The 19,028-nt window shown below is 43.2% G+C and overlaps 1 protein-coding gene and 1 pseudogene across 3 annotated transcripts in view; both read left to right on the top strand.

Annotated features, from left to right (window-relative positions):
• The window catches only part of SV2C (synaptic vesicle glycoprotein 2C), a 216,921-nt gene that overhangs the window by 77,615 nt on the left and 120,278 nt on the right, over positions 1–19,028 (top strand). For all 3 annotated transcript variants that reach the window (XM_048851524.2, XM_048851525.2, XM_048851526.2), the window contains one exon: positions 15,877–16,057. In XM_048851524.2, the coding sequence (XP_048707481.1) occupies positions 15,877–16,057 (181 nt within the window). The remainder of the gene's footprint in view (positions 1–15,876; positions 16,058–19,028) is intronic.
• On the top strand, positions 3,892–4,013 carry LOC125637501 (U1 spliceosomal RNA; annotated as a pseudogene).

The following is a 19,028-nucleotide window of genomic DNA, read 5'->3' as shown; positions in this document are numbered from 1 at the left end:
ACACCACTTTCTCTGCCTACAACAACCTGGTTCAATGCCAACGAATTTTAGGCCAGGACTAAGACTGCACAAGCTACTCTCATGAATGACCTCCTCCTGTCTAAAGACAGGGGATGTACATTGTACTCAGTCTTCTGGACCTCTTGGCAATATGTGATACTGTCAACTACCGACTTCTTCTATCCCAGCTCTAAGAGGTTGTAAGAATGAATGTGTCTCAGGCAGAACTCAACTGAGAGCATCTACCCTGTATCTTAAATGCAGTAACATTGTGGATCAGTAATAGGAGGCCTATATTGCAATGCAGTTCTTCATAAAAACACATGTAATAGAAGTTGCTACTAACTCTCCTAACAAATAAGCAGCTTCCTAAGATGTTAACAATCAAGCAGAGCTAGAGATATTTGTAGTGCCCATTGATGTCCCATGTTCATTATATTCAATCTTCTCTGAGGGTATAGCTACACTTCAAGCTGTAGGTGTAATTTCCAGCTCGAGAAGACACAACCATGCTGCCTCTGATCAAGATAGGGCACAAAAAACAGAAGTCTACCGGTCATGGTGTGCGCAGCAGGAGGGGCAAGCTGTCCCAAGTATGTGCCTCAGGTTTCAGACGGGATTGCGCTTGTTCCCCTCCTAAGGCTCATGGCATGGCAGCTACACTTCTATTTTTAGTCTGCTAGCTTGAACAGAGCTAATGCAAGTATATCTCCTTGAGCTGGAAATTAACCTCCATCTTGGAGTCTTAGCTGTATTAGCTTAGTTGCTGTATTAGCAAAGATAAAAACGTTTAAAGGCTATTAGCCTTCGTGCTTCTGAATTTAAAGCCAACCACTAACTAGCAGGGGTGAGGAAGAAATTCCTTCCATATACATGTTATTGCATAATTATAGGCTGTGTTTTACACCTTCCTCTAAAACATCTGGTATTGATTCGTTATGACCATAACTATGTTCCTGTTTTGGGGCATGAAGGATGGCTCTAGCCCTACCATACATCCTTGTCTTGCACTATAGTCAGCTGAGCCAATTCTTTTCTCAGTCCCTAGGCTCAATCAAGACCAACCTATGTAGGGTTCCCTTGTTGTGGAACTCCTTTGTGAGTCCTTTGCTGGCTGCCCTTAGAGCGCACGGTGAGTCCCATTTACTTCATTTCAGTTGGCTTGTGACTATTCTCCCTTCTCTTGATTTTGCTTCTGCCCCCTTGCCCCTCCCCCCAATTTGTTTCTTCTGATTCCTATAACAAGTTAGGACTGGATCCTCTTGGGGATGGTGTGGGTATTGGTCTCTTTTATTTCTGCCTGATCCTGTAATATTTTTATTTGTACTGGGGGCCATCTTAGCGTGGTGTTTATGTGTTTAGTTGGCTTTTCTTTCGATGTACAGTGCGTGGCTGCGTCACAATAGCAATTCGGTAAATGGATTACATGTATCAATAAAGTGTCTGTGTTAAGCCACTAGCAGAAGATTGGAATACTATAGTTATAGACTTCTGTTTACCTGAACTTGATCCAGGCCGGTCTGTTTCTGATCATGGTTCCTTTCACCTAATTTCTAAAAGACCTAAACAGCTTTGCAAGATAGATCTGTCAAGCTACTTGCTCTCTCAATTTCCCATCTACACTGATCAACTGAGCGTGATCTTTGTTTTGCTCAGGTTAATTTTTAATCTTATTTTCCTGACTTTCATGGTTGAGCTCCTCTATCACCTATTATAGTTCATCAGTATTTTCTTAGAACACAGTGATTTTATCTGTGAATCTGATGTGGTTTTCACCTGCTTTCCGTATATGTGAAGCCCCTATTTTGGTCCCGACTGAATATCTACAGCTGTTTTGTAGACATGCCTGAAAGCAGTTGAAAGAGGTGGTGTATGTTTGTTTTGCTCTTCTTTCTGTCGCTAAACTAGAAGTCTTTCCAGTTAAGTGTCTGGTATTCACTTTTTTATTTAGCATGGGAAAGAAGTCTGTTTTGAAAAATGTTTTCTGAAAGCCATCTTCTCTTTAATGGTTTAAATCCAGTGCTGCAATGAATCAGTTACAGTATTTGGTAAAGAGGCATTAGGTTAAATGTATTCCTCAAGGGCCAGATGTATCCCTGGTGCAGCTCCATTGAGCTGACTATAATTGATTCACTGAGCTCCAAGGAATTACTCTAGGGATGAGTTTGGCCCTTTGTCTGCATTCTCATGTTTTAGTGATATGTCAGTCCTCTGCTCCTCAGGCCTTGCATCCTTTGTGCTGATAATAAGTGACTTCTCCATTTACCGCTCTGTTCATTTTCTTCACTGCTTGCTTGTTTTTCATTTAACTCTTTTTATACCTTTAGAAGTACACTGTATGTCCTGAAAATGACATTCTCTTGCGGTGGAAGTAAGATTTGAACTGTAGAGCCCTTTACAGTTAAATCATTCCCTTTGTGAATTAGACAGAGCTGTGAGGCACATAGGTTTATTTATGGTGGCGGCCTCAGGCTTCAGAGCCTAGACTCTCCCTGGCTCACTAAGTGTGTTCAATATAAAGGTACTAGGGAAATGGACTTCAGAAGATTTGAATCAGATGGAGAGCATTATAGCACCTTGAAAGACTTGTTACAGAGCCCATTAATGTTGCTGTTTAGTGCTGTTAGTGAGACATACTTCCTTAAACCTTTTCTTTTGGTAGCATTCTAACACTGACACCATAAAACTCAAAAACATTCCCAAAATAAATGAAACACAATAACAAAAAGATTTGAAAATACTTACGGCAATGTTCTGTGAGAATAATATTTTAAAATAGCAGTGATTTGGCTATGTAATGTCTCCTAGTCCAGGGTAACCAAGACTTTCTTGGTTAGGCTTACGCCCATATTTTTCTTCTTTATACCTTACGAAAACATTTTGAATGTTCATATATTTGTTGTTCACACTTATTTTATGGCCCACTACTTGAAATCTAGTTCACTATTTAACATAATTTTGTATTAATTTTCCAAGTAATAATATAGTAAACAATATGAAGCATGACAAACTATACTTCAAAGACTATGAGATCCATAAAGAGCTCATTGAATGTTACTGGGGAAAAATGACCCTCAAGATCAGGGGTCTCAAACATGTGGCCCACGGGCTGCATCCCTGCGCCCGCCCCCCCCACCCCCTCCAGCATTTACCTAGAACGGCTCCAGCCTGGTGCGCACTGGGGGCAGGTCAGGCTCCCTGCCTGCCTGCATGTCTTGCCCCTACGCCGCTCCGGGAAGCGGCCAGGTCCTGGGGCGGGGGGGGAGGGGGCACAGAGGTCTGTGTGTTGCCTGGCCGCTCCTCCAGGTAGCTCCCCCGAAGCTCCCATTGGCCACGGTTCCCAGTCCCCAGGGGTCAGGGGACAGGCCAGGGACCTTCCCCTCTGGTGGGACCCACAGTCCAGGACAACTCGTCCTGTATCCAATAGGGAATTGGGGGGAACCCGGGCCCGCCCTCTACTCAGGGTTCCAGCCCAGGGCCCTGTGGATCACAGCTGTCTACAGTGTGTCTTGTAACAGTTGTGTGCCAGCTACAACTCCCTGGGCTACTTCCCCATGGCCTCCTCCCGACATCTTTATCCTCACCACAGGACCTTCCTCCTGATGCCAGACAGCATTTGTACTCCTCAGTCCTCCAGCAGTACGCCCTCTCACTCTCAGCTCCTTGCATGCCCCTCCCTGACTGAAATGAGGTCCTTTTTAAACCAGGTGCCCTGATTAGTCTGCCTGTCTTAATTTATTCTAGCAGCTTCTTAATTGGCTCCAGGTGTCCTAATTAGCCTGCCTGCCTTAATTGGTTCCAGCAAGTTCCTAATTGTTCTGGAACTGCCCCTGTTACCTTACCCAGGGAAAAGGGACCTGCTTAATCTGTGGCTAATATATCTGCCTTCTATCACTCTCCTTACAGGGGAGATACCATGATCACGAAGGTGGTTTTCCTGCGATTTCCCCAAATGCGGGAAACTCAACTGCCTAATTTGTGGTAGTGGGGGACTGCATTCGCACTCTCCCCTGAAAAAAGAAAAATCACTTTCCTGTAGCCATCTGGCCTGACCTTGTCACAACGTATACTATGTTATGTGTGCATATTAGCAAAGTCAGAGTGCGTCCTGCACTTGGAGCCGAAGGTGGCGAGGTTTGTGGTGCTTTTTAGGGCTTGTCCACACGGGGAAGTTATTGAACAGCAAGCCAGGGTGTAAATTTAGATTTCCCTAGCTGCATCACACTATCTCCCCATGTGGACATTTTTACTGCACAATAAAAGTATCTTTGAGTGGTTTTGCTTGGTACACTTCAAGGCGTATTACACTAAAGCGCACAAATAATAAGAGAATTAAGTAGAAATTTCTTTTCCTCACTACAGACTTCTGTAAATTTGTTCAGAAATTCTGTAGAAAGATTATTATTGTCTGTTTAAATCCTGTTTGACTTGCCTGCATAGAGCATATCATTGAGTTTCCTTTTTATGTTAAAATTAGTATGAAAATAAGCAATTTTTTTCATGGTTTGAAAATATTATTTATTATTATAGCACCTACGAAGCCCCGTCATGGACCAGGACCCAATATAAATTTATCAAGATTTCAAAAGCTACATATGAGTTAATTCAAGAATGTTTGCAGTACTCTGTGTATTGTACTGTAGTTCTGGGTTTGTTTGGAATTTCTTCAGTGTTATTGTAGAACTCCTTTCCTGCTGAGAAATCGTTACCAGTGAATTATCAAAGACCTCCATCAGCTACGACTCTGAACAGTAAACAGATTGTTGTTGCAGTTTTACAGGGCAAATGCCTGAGAAACTTTATTGATACATGGAGCCAAGAGACACCAACCATCAAATTTCACCTCTTAAAACTACTTAAAAGCTTAAGTTTCATTTAAAAACTACTTGCTTACAAAATCAGACATAAAAGGACAAAAGTGTTACAGCACACTGTTACTGAAAAATTCCTTACTTTCTGATTTTTACCATATAATTATAAAATAAATTGATTGGAATATAAATATTGTACTTACATTTCAGTGTATAGTATATAGAGCAGTATAAACAAATCATTGTCTGTCTGAAATTTTAGTTTGTACTGACTTCGCTAGTGCTTTTCATGTAGCCTGTTGTAAAACTAAGCAAATATCTAGATGAGTTGATGTACCCCCTGGAAGCCCTATGTGTACCCACAGGGGTACGCATACCCCAGGTTGAGAACCACTGTACTAGAGGACAGGGCCCCCCAATGTGCCAGACACTGTACAAACATGAAACATTTGTACACACATTTGTATTTGGATTGAAAAATTGCTGTGCATTTTTTATAATCCTAATTTTGTTAAGATTTGTGGCTAATAGACATTACTTGTTAGAATTATTTTCACAATTGTCAAGTGCATGTGAAAGCAGGAAAAACCGGGATGTTTGTAAATACGTTAACGTATTTAGCAGGATAAAAAAAACCCTCAAAGTGACTGTGTAATTAAATATTAGCACTAGACAGTTCCAAATTGCTGACCTAAGGCTTTAATTAATTGTCTTCCTCTGCAGATGTCATAAAAGGGAATGCAGAAGAAGTAGATTAGATTAGAGAATGGTAATAGAGGAAAAGACTGATGTTCAGTACTGCTTTGGGATTTGCATATATTGTAAGTTAGATAGGCGCAATCATTTAGCGTATAAGTGTATGAGACAAAATGAATACAGATGGGGACATGGCCAGATTTTGATTAGAGGGAAGCTGTTGCCCCTCTCTAAGGACCTACTCCAACCCTTAGGCATGTGCCTTATTTGACTAGTGAGAGGAGTCTCACTGACTTCAAGGATTGTTGGGAGTACCATATATCATCTTGAAGGGAAGAAGAATGAGGACGGGAAGTTTTAGTCCTTCCATCCATATCCCAAATTACCTGTCAGCAACTGACTTCCCCTCACTTTGCCAAATGAAAAAAAAGCCTTTTGCAGTGTTTGCATGAAAAAGTGTTTTGAGGAAGGAGGAAACTAGTTCACAGATGGTTTGTGTCTGCAGGAGGGTCAGGTTGTGGCAAGAGGGTCAGACACTGGAGTTAGAATTCGGACATCCTTCTCTCTCTGTTTAAGGTTCTTTGAATGCAGCTCATATGCAAAGGTGAGCAGTGCAATATGATGAGTAGACCTGAAGAGCTAGTATTCTGAATACACAGGGAAATGGGGAGTAGCATGGGTTTGAATGTGAAGTTCTTGTTCTACTATTTCTAGAGTAATTACAGTTGTGCTTATATTTGTTCTTTCTTTAAAGGTGTAAAACCTTTTGTTTTAATTAGATCATGTTATGAACAATTTAATTAGAAGCTATGTTTGTCTCAGGGAAACTGCTGTGTGGGTTATAATTCTCTCCACGGTCTCTCTGATCAGGCAGACCAACTACAGGCAAGAATCAAATAAAGTAGTGAAAGATTATAATCTTTACATTCTATGTACACTTTTAATCAGGGTTAAAACAAAGATAGATCTGGGTATTTCTATTCATTATGCTAGACATGGCACTTAAATTCTTTGGTATTTATATTTATATTTCCATAATGGAAGCTTGCAAGAAGTCCCTTGTATGAATAAATACAACAATAAGTAAAGTATTGTGTGTTTCTAGATAACAGCTAACTTTCTCTTATTTGGAACCATTTTAGGATTTTGTGTCTAGGAACTTATTTTCCAAAGTACAAATAATCTTATTTCAAAGAAAGGGGTCACTTTTTACTAAGAGGCTGCTTCTAATTTTTTGAATTACTTTCCTCACTCAGTCTAAAGCAATTAAAAAAGGGAAATTGATGAAATCAGCACACATTTAGGGGGAGCTGCCATACGCTAAATATACTAAAGCAAACGCTGGTTTAACAGGAGGACATAGCACCACTGATTAACTGTATTATTCTACTGCATGCTAGTCTACTTTACTGTTATACCACTTAATGCAATGTGTATTTAGGGCCAGATTTTCAAAAGAGCGCAAAGCTCACTTAGGTACCAAAATAAGTGGTCAGATTCTGGGTGCTGAAATCTTTGGAAAATCTAGCCATAAGTGTCACAATGGGAGCCGTTGAGTGCTGAGCACTTTTGAACATCTAGCCTTGGGTATCCCAAACGTGTGCACATGAAGTAGACATTCTCTAGACCACTGGTTCTCAATTTGTGGTCTGCAGATGCCTGGGGCTCTGCGGACTATGTCTAATATTTCCAAAGGAGTCCGCACCTCTATTTGAAATTTTTTATGGGTTCGCAAATAAAAAAAGATTGAGAACCACTGGTCTAGACTAAATGTCCCTTTAGATGCCGATCATCAACTGAATTATTTCACAAAATGTGCTCGCCACAGCCTCCATGTGGTAAGTCCTTGTCCAGGTTGCTGGAGGAAAGAGGGTTGAGTGGGGTTGGGTTTTTTGCCTCCTTTAAGGGCACCCTTCCTACTATAACAGGTAGTAGAGGGGAAGTGTGGGGAAGGTTCGCAGGGAAGAAGAAAAATGGAAGCAGCTGGGCTGGGGGTATTTATATCCTATGCAGTTTGAGAATTTGGCAAACCAAGCCCCCTTTTACCTGGATTGGGCTGGCAACAAAAGCAGCAGGCGTGGGGGCAAAGGGGAGCCTGAGCCAGAGGAAGAAGGGGAGTGGCTCGTGGTAGGGGAAGGGGAACTGACCAGACCCCTCTTACTGCAGAGAAGTGATTGGGTGTCTCCTTGGGGTCAGAGGGCTGGCTGGGGCTCCCCATACCATAGAGGAGGGAGTAGGGGGCCTATTTGGGGGACAAGGTGGCTGCCTGGGTGTGGCAGCTAGTATGGAGGCCCTCAGGTGAGTGGACCAGCATGGCTGGCTGTTCACAGAGCTGTGTGGCCCCTCTGACGGGGGAGTGGCGAGACAGTATGACTGGCTGGGTATGGGAATGAGAATAGGGGAAGTACAGGGACATTCCCAGAGTTTGGAATGTCTTTCCTGGGATTCCCCAAGTCTTAGAGTCTGGCCATTAAGGGGTGGGCAAGTAACACTCTGGGCACTCTCCAGACTATGCAGGGGTGCAGGACTGGGATGCAGGCAGCATCCAGCTGAGCATGGGATTCCCCAGTAGACCCAATGTTACGGATCAAACACCTCTGATCCAACTCGGGGGGGGAATTTAGGGACATATTTGGGAACCAAAGCTCAAGGTGGCTGCAGTCAGGACTCCAAATAAAATTGGGGACCAGAATTGGGAAAACTGAGGCATAGGTCAAGACTCCCGCTGAAAAAGGGGACCCAAGTTATGGGAAACTGTGGTATGGCTTGGAATGGTGGTGGCCAAGACTCCAGACAAAACTGGGGGATGAGCTGAGGAAAACTTTGAGGCGTGGCTCAGGCTCATGGGTCAGGCATGGCTACAACCAATAGTGCAGCTGAAACTGGGGATCAAAATTGGGCAAATTGAGGCACAGCTTGGGATGGACTTGGCCAGGAAGCTAGCTGAGATGGGGAAATCAAAACTGGGGGGAAAATGGAGGTGCAGGTTGGGATAGCTGCAGCCAAGATTTCAACAGAACTGAGGAATCAAACTAGGAGAAATGGGCACAGGGAGGGGGTGGCTGCAGCCAAGATCTAGAAGGTACTGATTAGGGAAACTGAGGTACAGCTCAATGTGGCAGCCAATAGACAGTGAAAGTGATTTGGGAAGATGTAAGGAGGTCAAATTGCTACTTAGAGCTACATGGGCTTTTGGGCAGATTCAGGAATTGTTCTGTGGGGTGACAATTATTTGGGCCTGACATGTTGCAGCACAGAGTGTGTGTGTGTGGGGGGGGGGGGAATGAAGACTTGATGGGTCAGTAAGTCCAGGGGGTCTGTGAATAGCTAGGTGGCTATATTCGTATGTACCCAAGGGGAGTTGGTAATTCTTCACTGGGACCTCTTACTGGGCATCTGAGTTATTCAGGGAGGACAGGGTATGCCTGTCTGCTGGGGGAATGGATATAATTATGTCTGATATTAACCTCGTGGGGGTGGGAGGAGGCAGTCAGGCATCATTGCTGGGGTCTCCATGTGGCAGATGTGGCAGTTACTGTTATGGAAGGGATATAGTTATCAGATAAAACAGTTTAGAAAGGATTTGAAGGAAAGCATCTCTGAAGGGAGCTGAGTAAGAGGATAGTTGAGGCTCCTACAACTAGACCAGTGAGAAGCCAGTCCCCCTCTTTTATAACCCCCTTAATCTCAGATGAGGGAAGGGCAGCGGGGTCCCAGCCATCCAGTGGCTGAGACCAGACTGGGGATTATATGGAAATGATTAAGGACAGGATGATGACATTCATTGTACAATTATTGTTGGGTATGCCCTGATATTTTAGGTGAATAATGTGGCAATCTAATTAAACCACATCCATTGCCTCCTCCTTCCTGTCTTTCTTCTGGTGTGGCCGGGCAATAATTGTTTTCACCACTTTTCATTGCCCTTCCAATGCAGACATTGCTTTTCATTGCCCTTCCAATGCAGACATTTCAATCCATGTTCTGGAGGAAAGAAGAGTCTGGGGAAAGCACTTTTGCAGATTATTTGTAGTATGTTTAGAAAGACAGTCCCTAATCTGATGAGGAAAGCCACAAAGCATGTATTTTGTATCTGTTATGCATGTGTTTAACAGGAAAATCCTTGGAGTGTGGTGCATTCCCAGTATGCAAAAAAAAAAAAAAAAAGTGAAGCAAATTGTTATTACTTTGAAAACAAAGACAGCAGGTGAGCATGTTAATTTTAGCATGGGATTAGTTTGTTTTCTACTGCCACTGAGTTGTTTTCAAGGGTTCTCTACCAGATAACTGTGTGTGCTTGGACTGCGTAACACTTCATTGAGGAAATGAAATCATTATTCAGGGTGCAACACTTGTAGTCTTTGTATTTTAAAGCAAGATTTATTTTCCTGAAAAAAATTGTCATTGGGGGGGTCTCTGAGACCAGTGTCTAACCTAATATGCTTGTCAGATAGCAACAGCACATGTGTTCTTTAAAGGCTTGATTCTTATCTCAGATCCATAAGTGCATAGTACCAAAAAATGGAACAAGCTATGGTACCAGCTGCAGTGTGCTCAAATGTGCGATTACCAGAATTCTGTCTTCCACGTGACATGTTAAGTCTTAAGGTATACATTTATCTACGGTGGTGGCCTGTGCTTTTAAAGTTCCTGAGAAAGGGAGCGTGGGTTGTCCAAAAGAGGGGTGTTTTACACATTATTTTTTGGACATCTAAAATTTTTTATGAAATGTATCAAATGCACTAAGTGATTTATAAAGCAAATAAAAGAGATATGCTCTTCCCTAAGCCATTTACAATGTTGTTATTGACATGAAGTGACAAACAAAAGCAATGAACTCTTGGATATACGTGGAATGGGGAAAAGGGAGGATGGAGGTTAAAATGATGTGGTTATCTGATTGGCTTGTCTTGTCTTGGCTTGGCTTGTTTAGCCTAACTAAAAGAAGGTTGTGGGGTTGAGGGGAGATATGATTGCTCTCTATAAATATATCAGAGGGATAAATACCGGAGAGGGAGAGGAATTATTTAAGCTCAGTACCAATGTGGACACAAGAACAAATGGATATAAACTGGCTACCAGGAAATTTAGACTAGAAATTAGATGAAGGTTTCTAACCATCAGAGGAGTGAAGTTTTGGAATAGCCTTCCAAGGGAAGCAGTGGGGGCAAAAGATCTATCTGGCTTTAAGATTAAACTCAATAAGTTTATGGAGGAGATGGTATGATGGGATAACATGGTTTTGGTAATTAAATATTCATGGTAAATAGGCCCAATGGCCTGTGATGGGATATTAGATGGGGTGGGATCTGAGTTACCCAGGAAAGAATTTTCTGTAGTATCTGGCTGATGAATCTTGCCCATATGCTCAGGGTTTAGCTGATCGCGATATTTGGGGTCGGGAAGGAATTTTCCTCCAGGGCAGATTGGAAGAGGCCCTGGAGGTTTTTCACCTTCCTCTGTAGCATGGGGCACGGGTCACTTGCTGGAGGATTCTCTGCTTCTTGAAGTCTTTAAACTACAATTTGAGGACTTCAGTAGCACAGATATAGTTGTGAGGTTTTTTGCAGGAGTGGTGGGTGAAATTCTGTGGCCTGCGTTGTGCAGGAGGTCAGACTAGATGATCATAATGGTCCCTTCTGACCTAAATATCTATGAATCTATGTTATATGATGATTCTGCTACATCAATTGTTCGGTAGAATTTTGTATCTCCCTTGTTGCTTTCACTGCTTATTGTGGACATTGCAGAAAAGAATTAGTCTTGAGGAGTGATTTGAAAGAAGAGAGGAAGTGAACTTGGTTGTCTGGGGTTGGAAGTGTGTTCTGTGTAAAGGGGGCCATACAGAAGGAGATGCAAAAAAGAGAAAGGAGGGGAAGACAGGAAGGTGCTTTGAAACTGGGTATCATTGACAGAAATATAAATGAAAGCTGACTAGGGAGGAATTATGTAGGACCTTATGAGATGGCAAAATAGGAACTAGGGGAGGGATTCAGTGGGGAGTGACATGGGGTGAATGACAGCTGAGAAAGATGATCTTCGCAGCTGTATTTTGAATGCAGTTCAGGGAAGCGACGTGGGTAAGAGACAGGCTAAAGCAGAGTTAATGGCCAGGGTATGGACAATGGTTTTAGCTATTGAGACAAAGAGGAAGGTTTATATTCTTGGAATTGCAAGACTTGGAAACTGTGTGTCTTCATGAGGAGAAGAGGGATGAGTTTATCATGAGATCCCAAGTTTGTGACATCTGAGTGATGGGGATCATGGTGGTGGTATCCACGCTATAAAAAATGATAGAGGAGGGATGGAGAAGAAGAATAAGCTCTGCTTAGGTCTGCCCTATTGTGCCTTTTTATGCACTACAAAGAAAGATGTATGTTTAATAAAGCACACACTATTTGCCTGAGAAGCAAAGGGAAAAAAAGATTTCCAAAAAACCCATACACCCAATCCATCCTACCATCCTCAAGAATAAATCTGGGAAAAGAGGTGAATTGTGCACCATGGGCCTTCCTATACTTGAAATGCTACAGCAACTAACCTCAACAAGCATGGAAAGCTGTGGTCTCTGACAGCCTGGACTCAAATCATTCAGGGCTTCAAGAATAAAATTCAACCAAACGAGCTGCCCCCTGAAATAGATATAGTGACAAAGCAGTTGTCAAAATAGGTCTAATACGTTTCCTACAGCTAATGCTATTAAGCAGGAAAACCATCACGTTTTCCTCCATTTGTGATTTCCAAGTAAGCTTCAAGAGCAAGCCCATCTAAAGGGTAATGCAATAATCCCCTACATGTAAGAGACAACTCAGGTAATTGTTCCAAATCATCCACGGAGATTTCTTAGAAACCAGAAATACTTGAGCCATACCTTCTACCCCAGCTATGAACTGTGTATATGCTAGTTAAGAAAACCCCATCTTTACAGTATAAAAAGATACTAACAGATGTAATAAAATCACTGCGTGTAGACTCTTTGCCCATCACTAGGAAATCATCAACCAGTGAGAGTAGTGCAGGCTCCATGCCATTCCTCGGTCAAACTCTAAATCGAAAAGGATCAAGGAAATCTGATGACACTAAAAGATTCCAGAGTTAACTCCCTTGCCATATTCCCAATCTTCCCCCAAAAAGGAAGTTGAGAGGCGCACTGGTAATTAGGAAGATTACCAGCATTGAGAGAGATCTTGAGAAGGCACCTAATTGCTGCTTTTTTGAGGGAAGCTAGCACTCTGCCTTCACACCAGGAAGGTTACCAATCTCAGGGCTGAGCAGCAATGGACTTGTCATATGTGTACAGGCCTTTTGGCACTCATGGAGGAGACCCTCTTGGACCAAAAACATCCTGTCCCTATTTTATATTTGGCAAAAAGCTAAATAGCTGTAGAAAAGCTGGACCATTAGTACAGGACACCATTAATGATTAAGGGAGGCTACTTTCCTCGTTCCCAACTTGACTAGTCTGAGGAAGGGCCAATATTCTTTTTGACCCAGATAACTGGAGGATAGAAAACTCATTATCCTGCTGACGGAATAAGAAAGGCTGGTTCCTTTTCAATAAAGCTGAGAGACAGGAACAGCTCCACAAGAGCAGACTGCTCAGGAGGATACAGGCCAAATGTTTCTGTTTAAATGGTGCGTTAATCTGGACATGATGTGTACATGAAACATGTATGACTCTCAGACTTGAGAAGTTAATGTTTTTGTTTGCGTCACTGAGAATGAATAAATACAAATCCTGGAAATGGAGGCCATGTTTATATAAAAAAAATGTACTGAGACCTGTTTATTCCATGGTGACAAGTCTTGAATATTCCACATGATCCGTGATTATTTATGTACTTGTTTCTGAACCAGGATAGAAGGGTCATCTTTCATAAGTGCAAAATATCACATGCATTTTCTGGAATAGACAATGTGACCCTCTTAAATGTATACTTCAGGGAGTTCTCAGCCTACTGGTGATTTTACAGTTCTTACAGCTAACTCAGAGTTCTAAATGCAAAATCAACCCTCAGAGACATCATCCGACATTGGCTATTCTGTAGAGCAGTGGTCTCCAAAGTTTTTGGCTCGCACACCCCTGCGGTGAAGACTGGAAGACCAGCCGCAGATGCACTGCCGACGGAAGAAGAATGGAAGACCTGCTGGAGGGGAACACCAGCCGTGGACGTGCAGAGCTGCTGCCGAAGAAAAAAAATGGTGGAGTGCTGTCCGGCAGTGCTCCTGCTGCCGTGCACCCCCTGGGATCATCTTGCGCAACCCCTTGGGGTGCGCGCACCCCAGTTTGGAGACCACTGCTGTAGAGGATATTGGGTTTACAAACAGTGAATGGATAATGCTTATCTCTATATTATTATTCATTATCCAATTCCAAGAGGGGGAGCAGGACTTTCTAACTAATAACCTGCTCCCAGCTATTCTCCTTTTAAGCACCTATTCTGTATAGGACATATAATAGGGCAGCAGCCATTAGTGGGTGATGTCCAACCAGAAATTTTGATAAGAATGTGGGAGGTGGGGAGAAGGAACAGAAGACAGGTTAAAACAAGCAGCAAAAACAAAATAAAAATCTGATTTGACCTGGGCAGAGATCAAGGACAGTCACTGCCTTTACCAGTCAGATTTAGTTTGTTGGATAGCACTCTCTAAGACTACAAACTAGGATTTATAATTGTACTGTGATTTCACACAAACTGTTCTGACTTTTGAGTTATGTTTCACTAAACTGTTAAGTTTCTAACAGTCAAACTCAAGATCTTTTTAATCAGTGTAACAGGATAAAGCATGTATCTTGCATGAAATGGTAATGTCACTGTTGAGATAGTTTTGCTAAATGTGTGTGACTGACATGCCATTTGTCTGATCCACGTTTGTGAAATAATGGGACACTGTAAGGTCCCATTTGGCCAAAAATGTGTATATAGGTATGTATGTATTTTACAAAACCTGAGACTAATAAGTGTTGATGTGAAATGTAACATACAAACTAAAATAAAATACCCTTGCAGCATTGTCCCAGTGCATTAGAACCTGAAAATGAAATTGACTAGAAATGAACTATGCTATTTTCATTGTCCAAGTAGAGAGAAGTGCAAGGAGTAAAAACCAAAAAAAAAACCCCTAGATTTCTGAAAGCTATTTACATTAACTTGTCAATTTTTATACTCTAAGATGATGACCGTCCTGTAGGTAAAGATTTTTTTAAATATGATTTTTATCCTGACAGTTCTCTTTTTCTTTAGTTGAAGTGAATTTACTGGTGAGTTTGAAGGGTCCAATTTTTTAATCGATATCATACACGTCATTGTAAATTTAAAACAGCATCACTTTATTATAATATCCACAAAGAATTTTTTCACTGTGTTATTTTAATGTGTTTGGCCATGTTTAAAAAGTTTTTTTAAAGCAGTGTTGTTCAAGTGTTGTCTTTTGTTTAGGACAATACTATTTGAGGAACGCACAGACCAGGAGTGGCCAAACTTACTGACCCCCAAGCTGCATACAATAATCTTCAGAAGTTGGAGAGCCGCAAGATACGCACAACCTGCCCTACGGGGCGGCGCGTATTAGGGTGTGGGGCTTCTGCCCCGATGCCCCCCCACTGGGCTAAAGCCCTTAGACTCCCCTCCCTGCAGGGCAGAAGCCCCTCGTCCCACCACTCCTCCGCAGGGCAGAAGCCCCAAGGTCTCCCCTTCCCAGTCTTGTAGGCGGAGAATGGAGGGGGAATGCATGGGGGGCTCTGGGAGCTGCACTTTAACTGTAAAAGAGCTGCATGCGGCTCACGAACCACCGTTTGGCCACACCTGGCACAGACTGTACTATAGAAAAAGAGACAAACAACAAAGTGGGGGTTCTTTGGTACTGCTACACTCTGATAACTAGCATTCCTTTGTTTCTTAACTCTTAGAGTAAGGACAACTTGTTTTTAATAACTACTGGTGGCTAATGATCCCACACATAACTGCTTGTTTTTAATAGGTTTCCAGCAATGCACTTCTGTAGGGCAGATTTAAATTTTTGCGGTGTTATTGTGCATGCAGTGTGCTGCTGTGGGATAGTTGGAACTTTTTCTCCACTTCTTACTTATCTGCCTATAGCTAGAGGCACCTAGTTTAATAATATATTAAGCCTCAATGTGTCTCGAGCAAAAGAGTCAGCCACAATAGGGTGTCTATTCTTCCACAGATGAATGTGCAGATTTACACACCTAACTCACTCATAAGCAGATAGGGGACAAAATTACTTCCTGTTCTGTAATTTCACAAGTTAAAAAGTTTGCTGGAAAAATACTGTAGCATGTTATGATTAATTTTTGGTCAATTGGTGTCAGTTCACAAAGTAACATCTTGTTTTCTGTGTGTTGCAGGTAGCATAGTGTACCTTGGGATGATGTTGGGGGCATTCTTCTGGGGAGGCTTGGCAGACAAGGTGGGAAGGAGGCAGTCTCTCCTGATATGCATGTCTGTCAATGGATTCTTTGCCTTCCTGTCATCATTTGTCCAGGGCTATGGCCTCTTTCTCCTCTGTCGCTTATTTTCTGGATTTGGGTAAGCTCTTCTGCTTTCTTTCATTTTTTTAAATTTTTCTGTGTTTATGAAACTTGCCATATGTTTAATCGTACATGGAAATACACATTATGGAATGTAAGATTATAGTCTTATTTCAGTGGCTGGAGAATTATACAGTGCACATATGTGACTAGCCCTAAAAGACCTATCCAAGGGGAGGAAGGATCGTCTTTTGGCTATGACATGGGACTGAGAACTGGAAGATGTGGGTTCAGTTCCTGTTTATGCCACAGACATCTTGTGTGAACTCAGACAACTAACAATTTCTGTGCCTCAGTTTTCCTATCTCAAAATAAAATATTACCTATGTCAAAGGTGTGTGTTAAGACTTCATTAATGTTTGTAAAGCATTTTGAGAACTTCATATATATGGTGCTATACAAGCACAAAATATTACTAGGAGTCAATTGCTTTAAATGTGAAAACTGACCTTTAGTGACACTTGCCCCATATTGTGGGTGTTACCTTGAGGGTATATTTGGGGCTCTGTTTGTTTCAATTTCTTTTGGTCTAAGTAATTTTTGATGGGGGTGGGATGGTTTAAGAGATTGGTAGTAGGACTTTTTCTGTTGCAATTTTAAACCCTGCTTTGGTCAGTGTTGGGGTAGTATGGGGAAGCTTCTGCAGTCTGCCTGTATTCTTCCTCTGCTTTTGTGTATAAAGAAGGACTTAGCCCTGGTCTACACTAGGACTTTAGGTCGAATTTAGCAGCGTTAAATCGATTTAAACCTGCACCCGTCCACACAATGAAGCCCTTTATTTCGACTTAAAGGGCTCTTAAAATCGATTTCCTTACTCCACCCCTGACAAGTGGATTAGCGCTTAAATCGACGTTGCCGGCTCGAATTTCGGGTACTGTGGACACAATTCGATGGTATTGGCCTCCGGGAGCTATCCCAGAGTGCTCCATTATGACCGCTCTGGACAGCACTCTCAACTCAGATGCACTGGCCAGGTAGACAGGAAAAGAACCGCGAACTTTTGAATCTCATTTCCTGTTTGGCCAGCGTGGCAAGCTGCAGGTGACCATGCAGAGTTCATCAGCACAGGTGACCATGATGGAGTCCCAGAATCGCAAAAGAGCTCCAGCATGGACCGAACGGAAGGTACGGGATCTGATCGCTGTTTGGGGAGAGGAATCCGTGCTATCAGAACTCCGTTCCAGTTTTCGAAATGCCAAAACCTTTCTGAAAATCTCCCAGGGCATGAAGGACAGATAACAGGGACCCGAAGCAGTGCCGCGTGAAACTGAAGGAGCTGAGGCAAGCCTACCAGAAAACCAGAGAGGCGAACAGCCGCTCTGGGTCAGAGCCCCAAACATGCCGCTTCTATGATGAGCTGCATGCCATTTTAGGGGGTTCAGCCACCACTACCCCAGCCGTGTTGTTTGACTCCTTCAATGGAGATGGAGGCAATACGGAAGTAGGTTTTGGGGACGAAGAAGATGATGATGAGGAGGTTGTAGATAGCTCACAGCAAGCAAGCGGAGAAACCGGTTTTCCCGACAGCCAGGAACTGTTTCTCACCCTAGACCTGGAGCCAGTACCCCCCGAACCCACCCAAGGCTGCCTCCTGGACTCAGCAGGCGGAGAAGGGACCTCTGGTGAGTGTACCTTTTAAAATGCTATACATGGTTTAAAAGCAAGCATGTGAAAGGATTACTTTGCCCTGGCATTTGCGGTTCTGCCTTTGCAAAAGGTTTCTGGGGAGGGCAGCCTTATTTCGTCCTTCATGGTAGGACACTTTACCACTCCAGGCCAGTAACATGTACTCGGGAATCACTGTAGAACAAAGCATTGCAGTGTATGTTTGCTGGCATTCAACCAAAATCCGTTCACGCGGTGGGAGGAGGCAAAATGCGACCTTGTAACGAAAGCACATGTGCTATGTATGTAATGTTAACAGCAAGGTTTACCCTGAAAGAGTGTAGCGACTGTTTTATAAAATGTGTCTTTTTAAATACCGCTGTCCCTTTTTTTTTCTCCACCAGCTGCATGTGTTTCAATGATCACAGGATCTTCTCCTTCCCAGAGGCTAGTGAAGCTTAGAAAGAAAAAAAAACGCACTCGCGATGAAATGTTCTCCGAGCTCATGCTGTCCTCCCACACTGACAGAGCACAGACGAATGCGTGGAGGCAAATAATGTCAGAGTGCAGGAAAGCACAAAATGACCGGGAGGAGAGGTGGAGGGCTGAAGAGAGTAAGTGGCGGGCTGAAGAGAGTAAGTGGCGGGCTGAAGACAGGGCTGAAGCTCAAAGGTGGCGGCAGCGTGATGAGAGGAGGCAGGATTCAATGCTGAGGCTGCTGCAGGACCAAACCAGTATGCTCCAGTGTATGGTTGAGCTGCAGCAAAGGCAGCTGGAGCACAGACTGCCACTGCAGCCCCTCTGTAACCAACCGCCCTCCTCCCCAAGTTCCATAGCCTCCACACCCAGACGCCCAAGAACGCGGTGGGGGGGCCTCCGGCCAACCAGCCACTCCACCACAGAGGATTGCCCAAAAAAAAGAAGGCTGTCATTCAATAAATTTTAAAGTTGTAAACTTTTAAAGTGCTGTGCTTAAAGTGCTGTGTGGCATTTTCCTTCCCTCCTCCACCACCCCTCCTGGGATACCTTGGTAGTCATCCCCCTATTTGTGTGATGAATGAATAACGAATGCATGACTGTGAAGCAGCAATGACTTTATTGGCTCTGCAAGCAATGATTAAAGGGAGGAGGGGAGGGTGGTTAGCTTACAGGGAAGTAGAGTGAACCAAGGGGCGGGGGGGTTCATCAAGGAGAAACAAACAGAACTTTCACACCGTAGCCTGGCCAGTCATGAAACTGGTTTTCAAAGCTTCTCTGATGCGTACCGCGCCCTCCTGTGCTCTTCTAACCGCCCTGGTGTCTGGCTGCGCGTAACCAGCAGCCAGGCGATTTGCCTCAACCTCCCACCCCGCCATAAACGTCTC

The sequence above is a fragment of the Caretta caretta genome, chromosome 5 (assembly GCF_965140235.1).
Source record: "Caretta caretta isolate rCarCar2 chromosome 5, rCarCar1.hap1, whole genome shotgun sequence".
Taxonomy (NCBI): domain Eukaryota; kingdom Metazoa; phylum Chordata; order Testudines; family Cheloniidae; genus Caretta; species Caretta caretta.
Note: the sequence above shows the minus strand (reverse complement) of the source record. Positions and strands in the feature narration are given on the sequence as shown.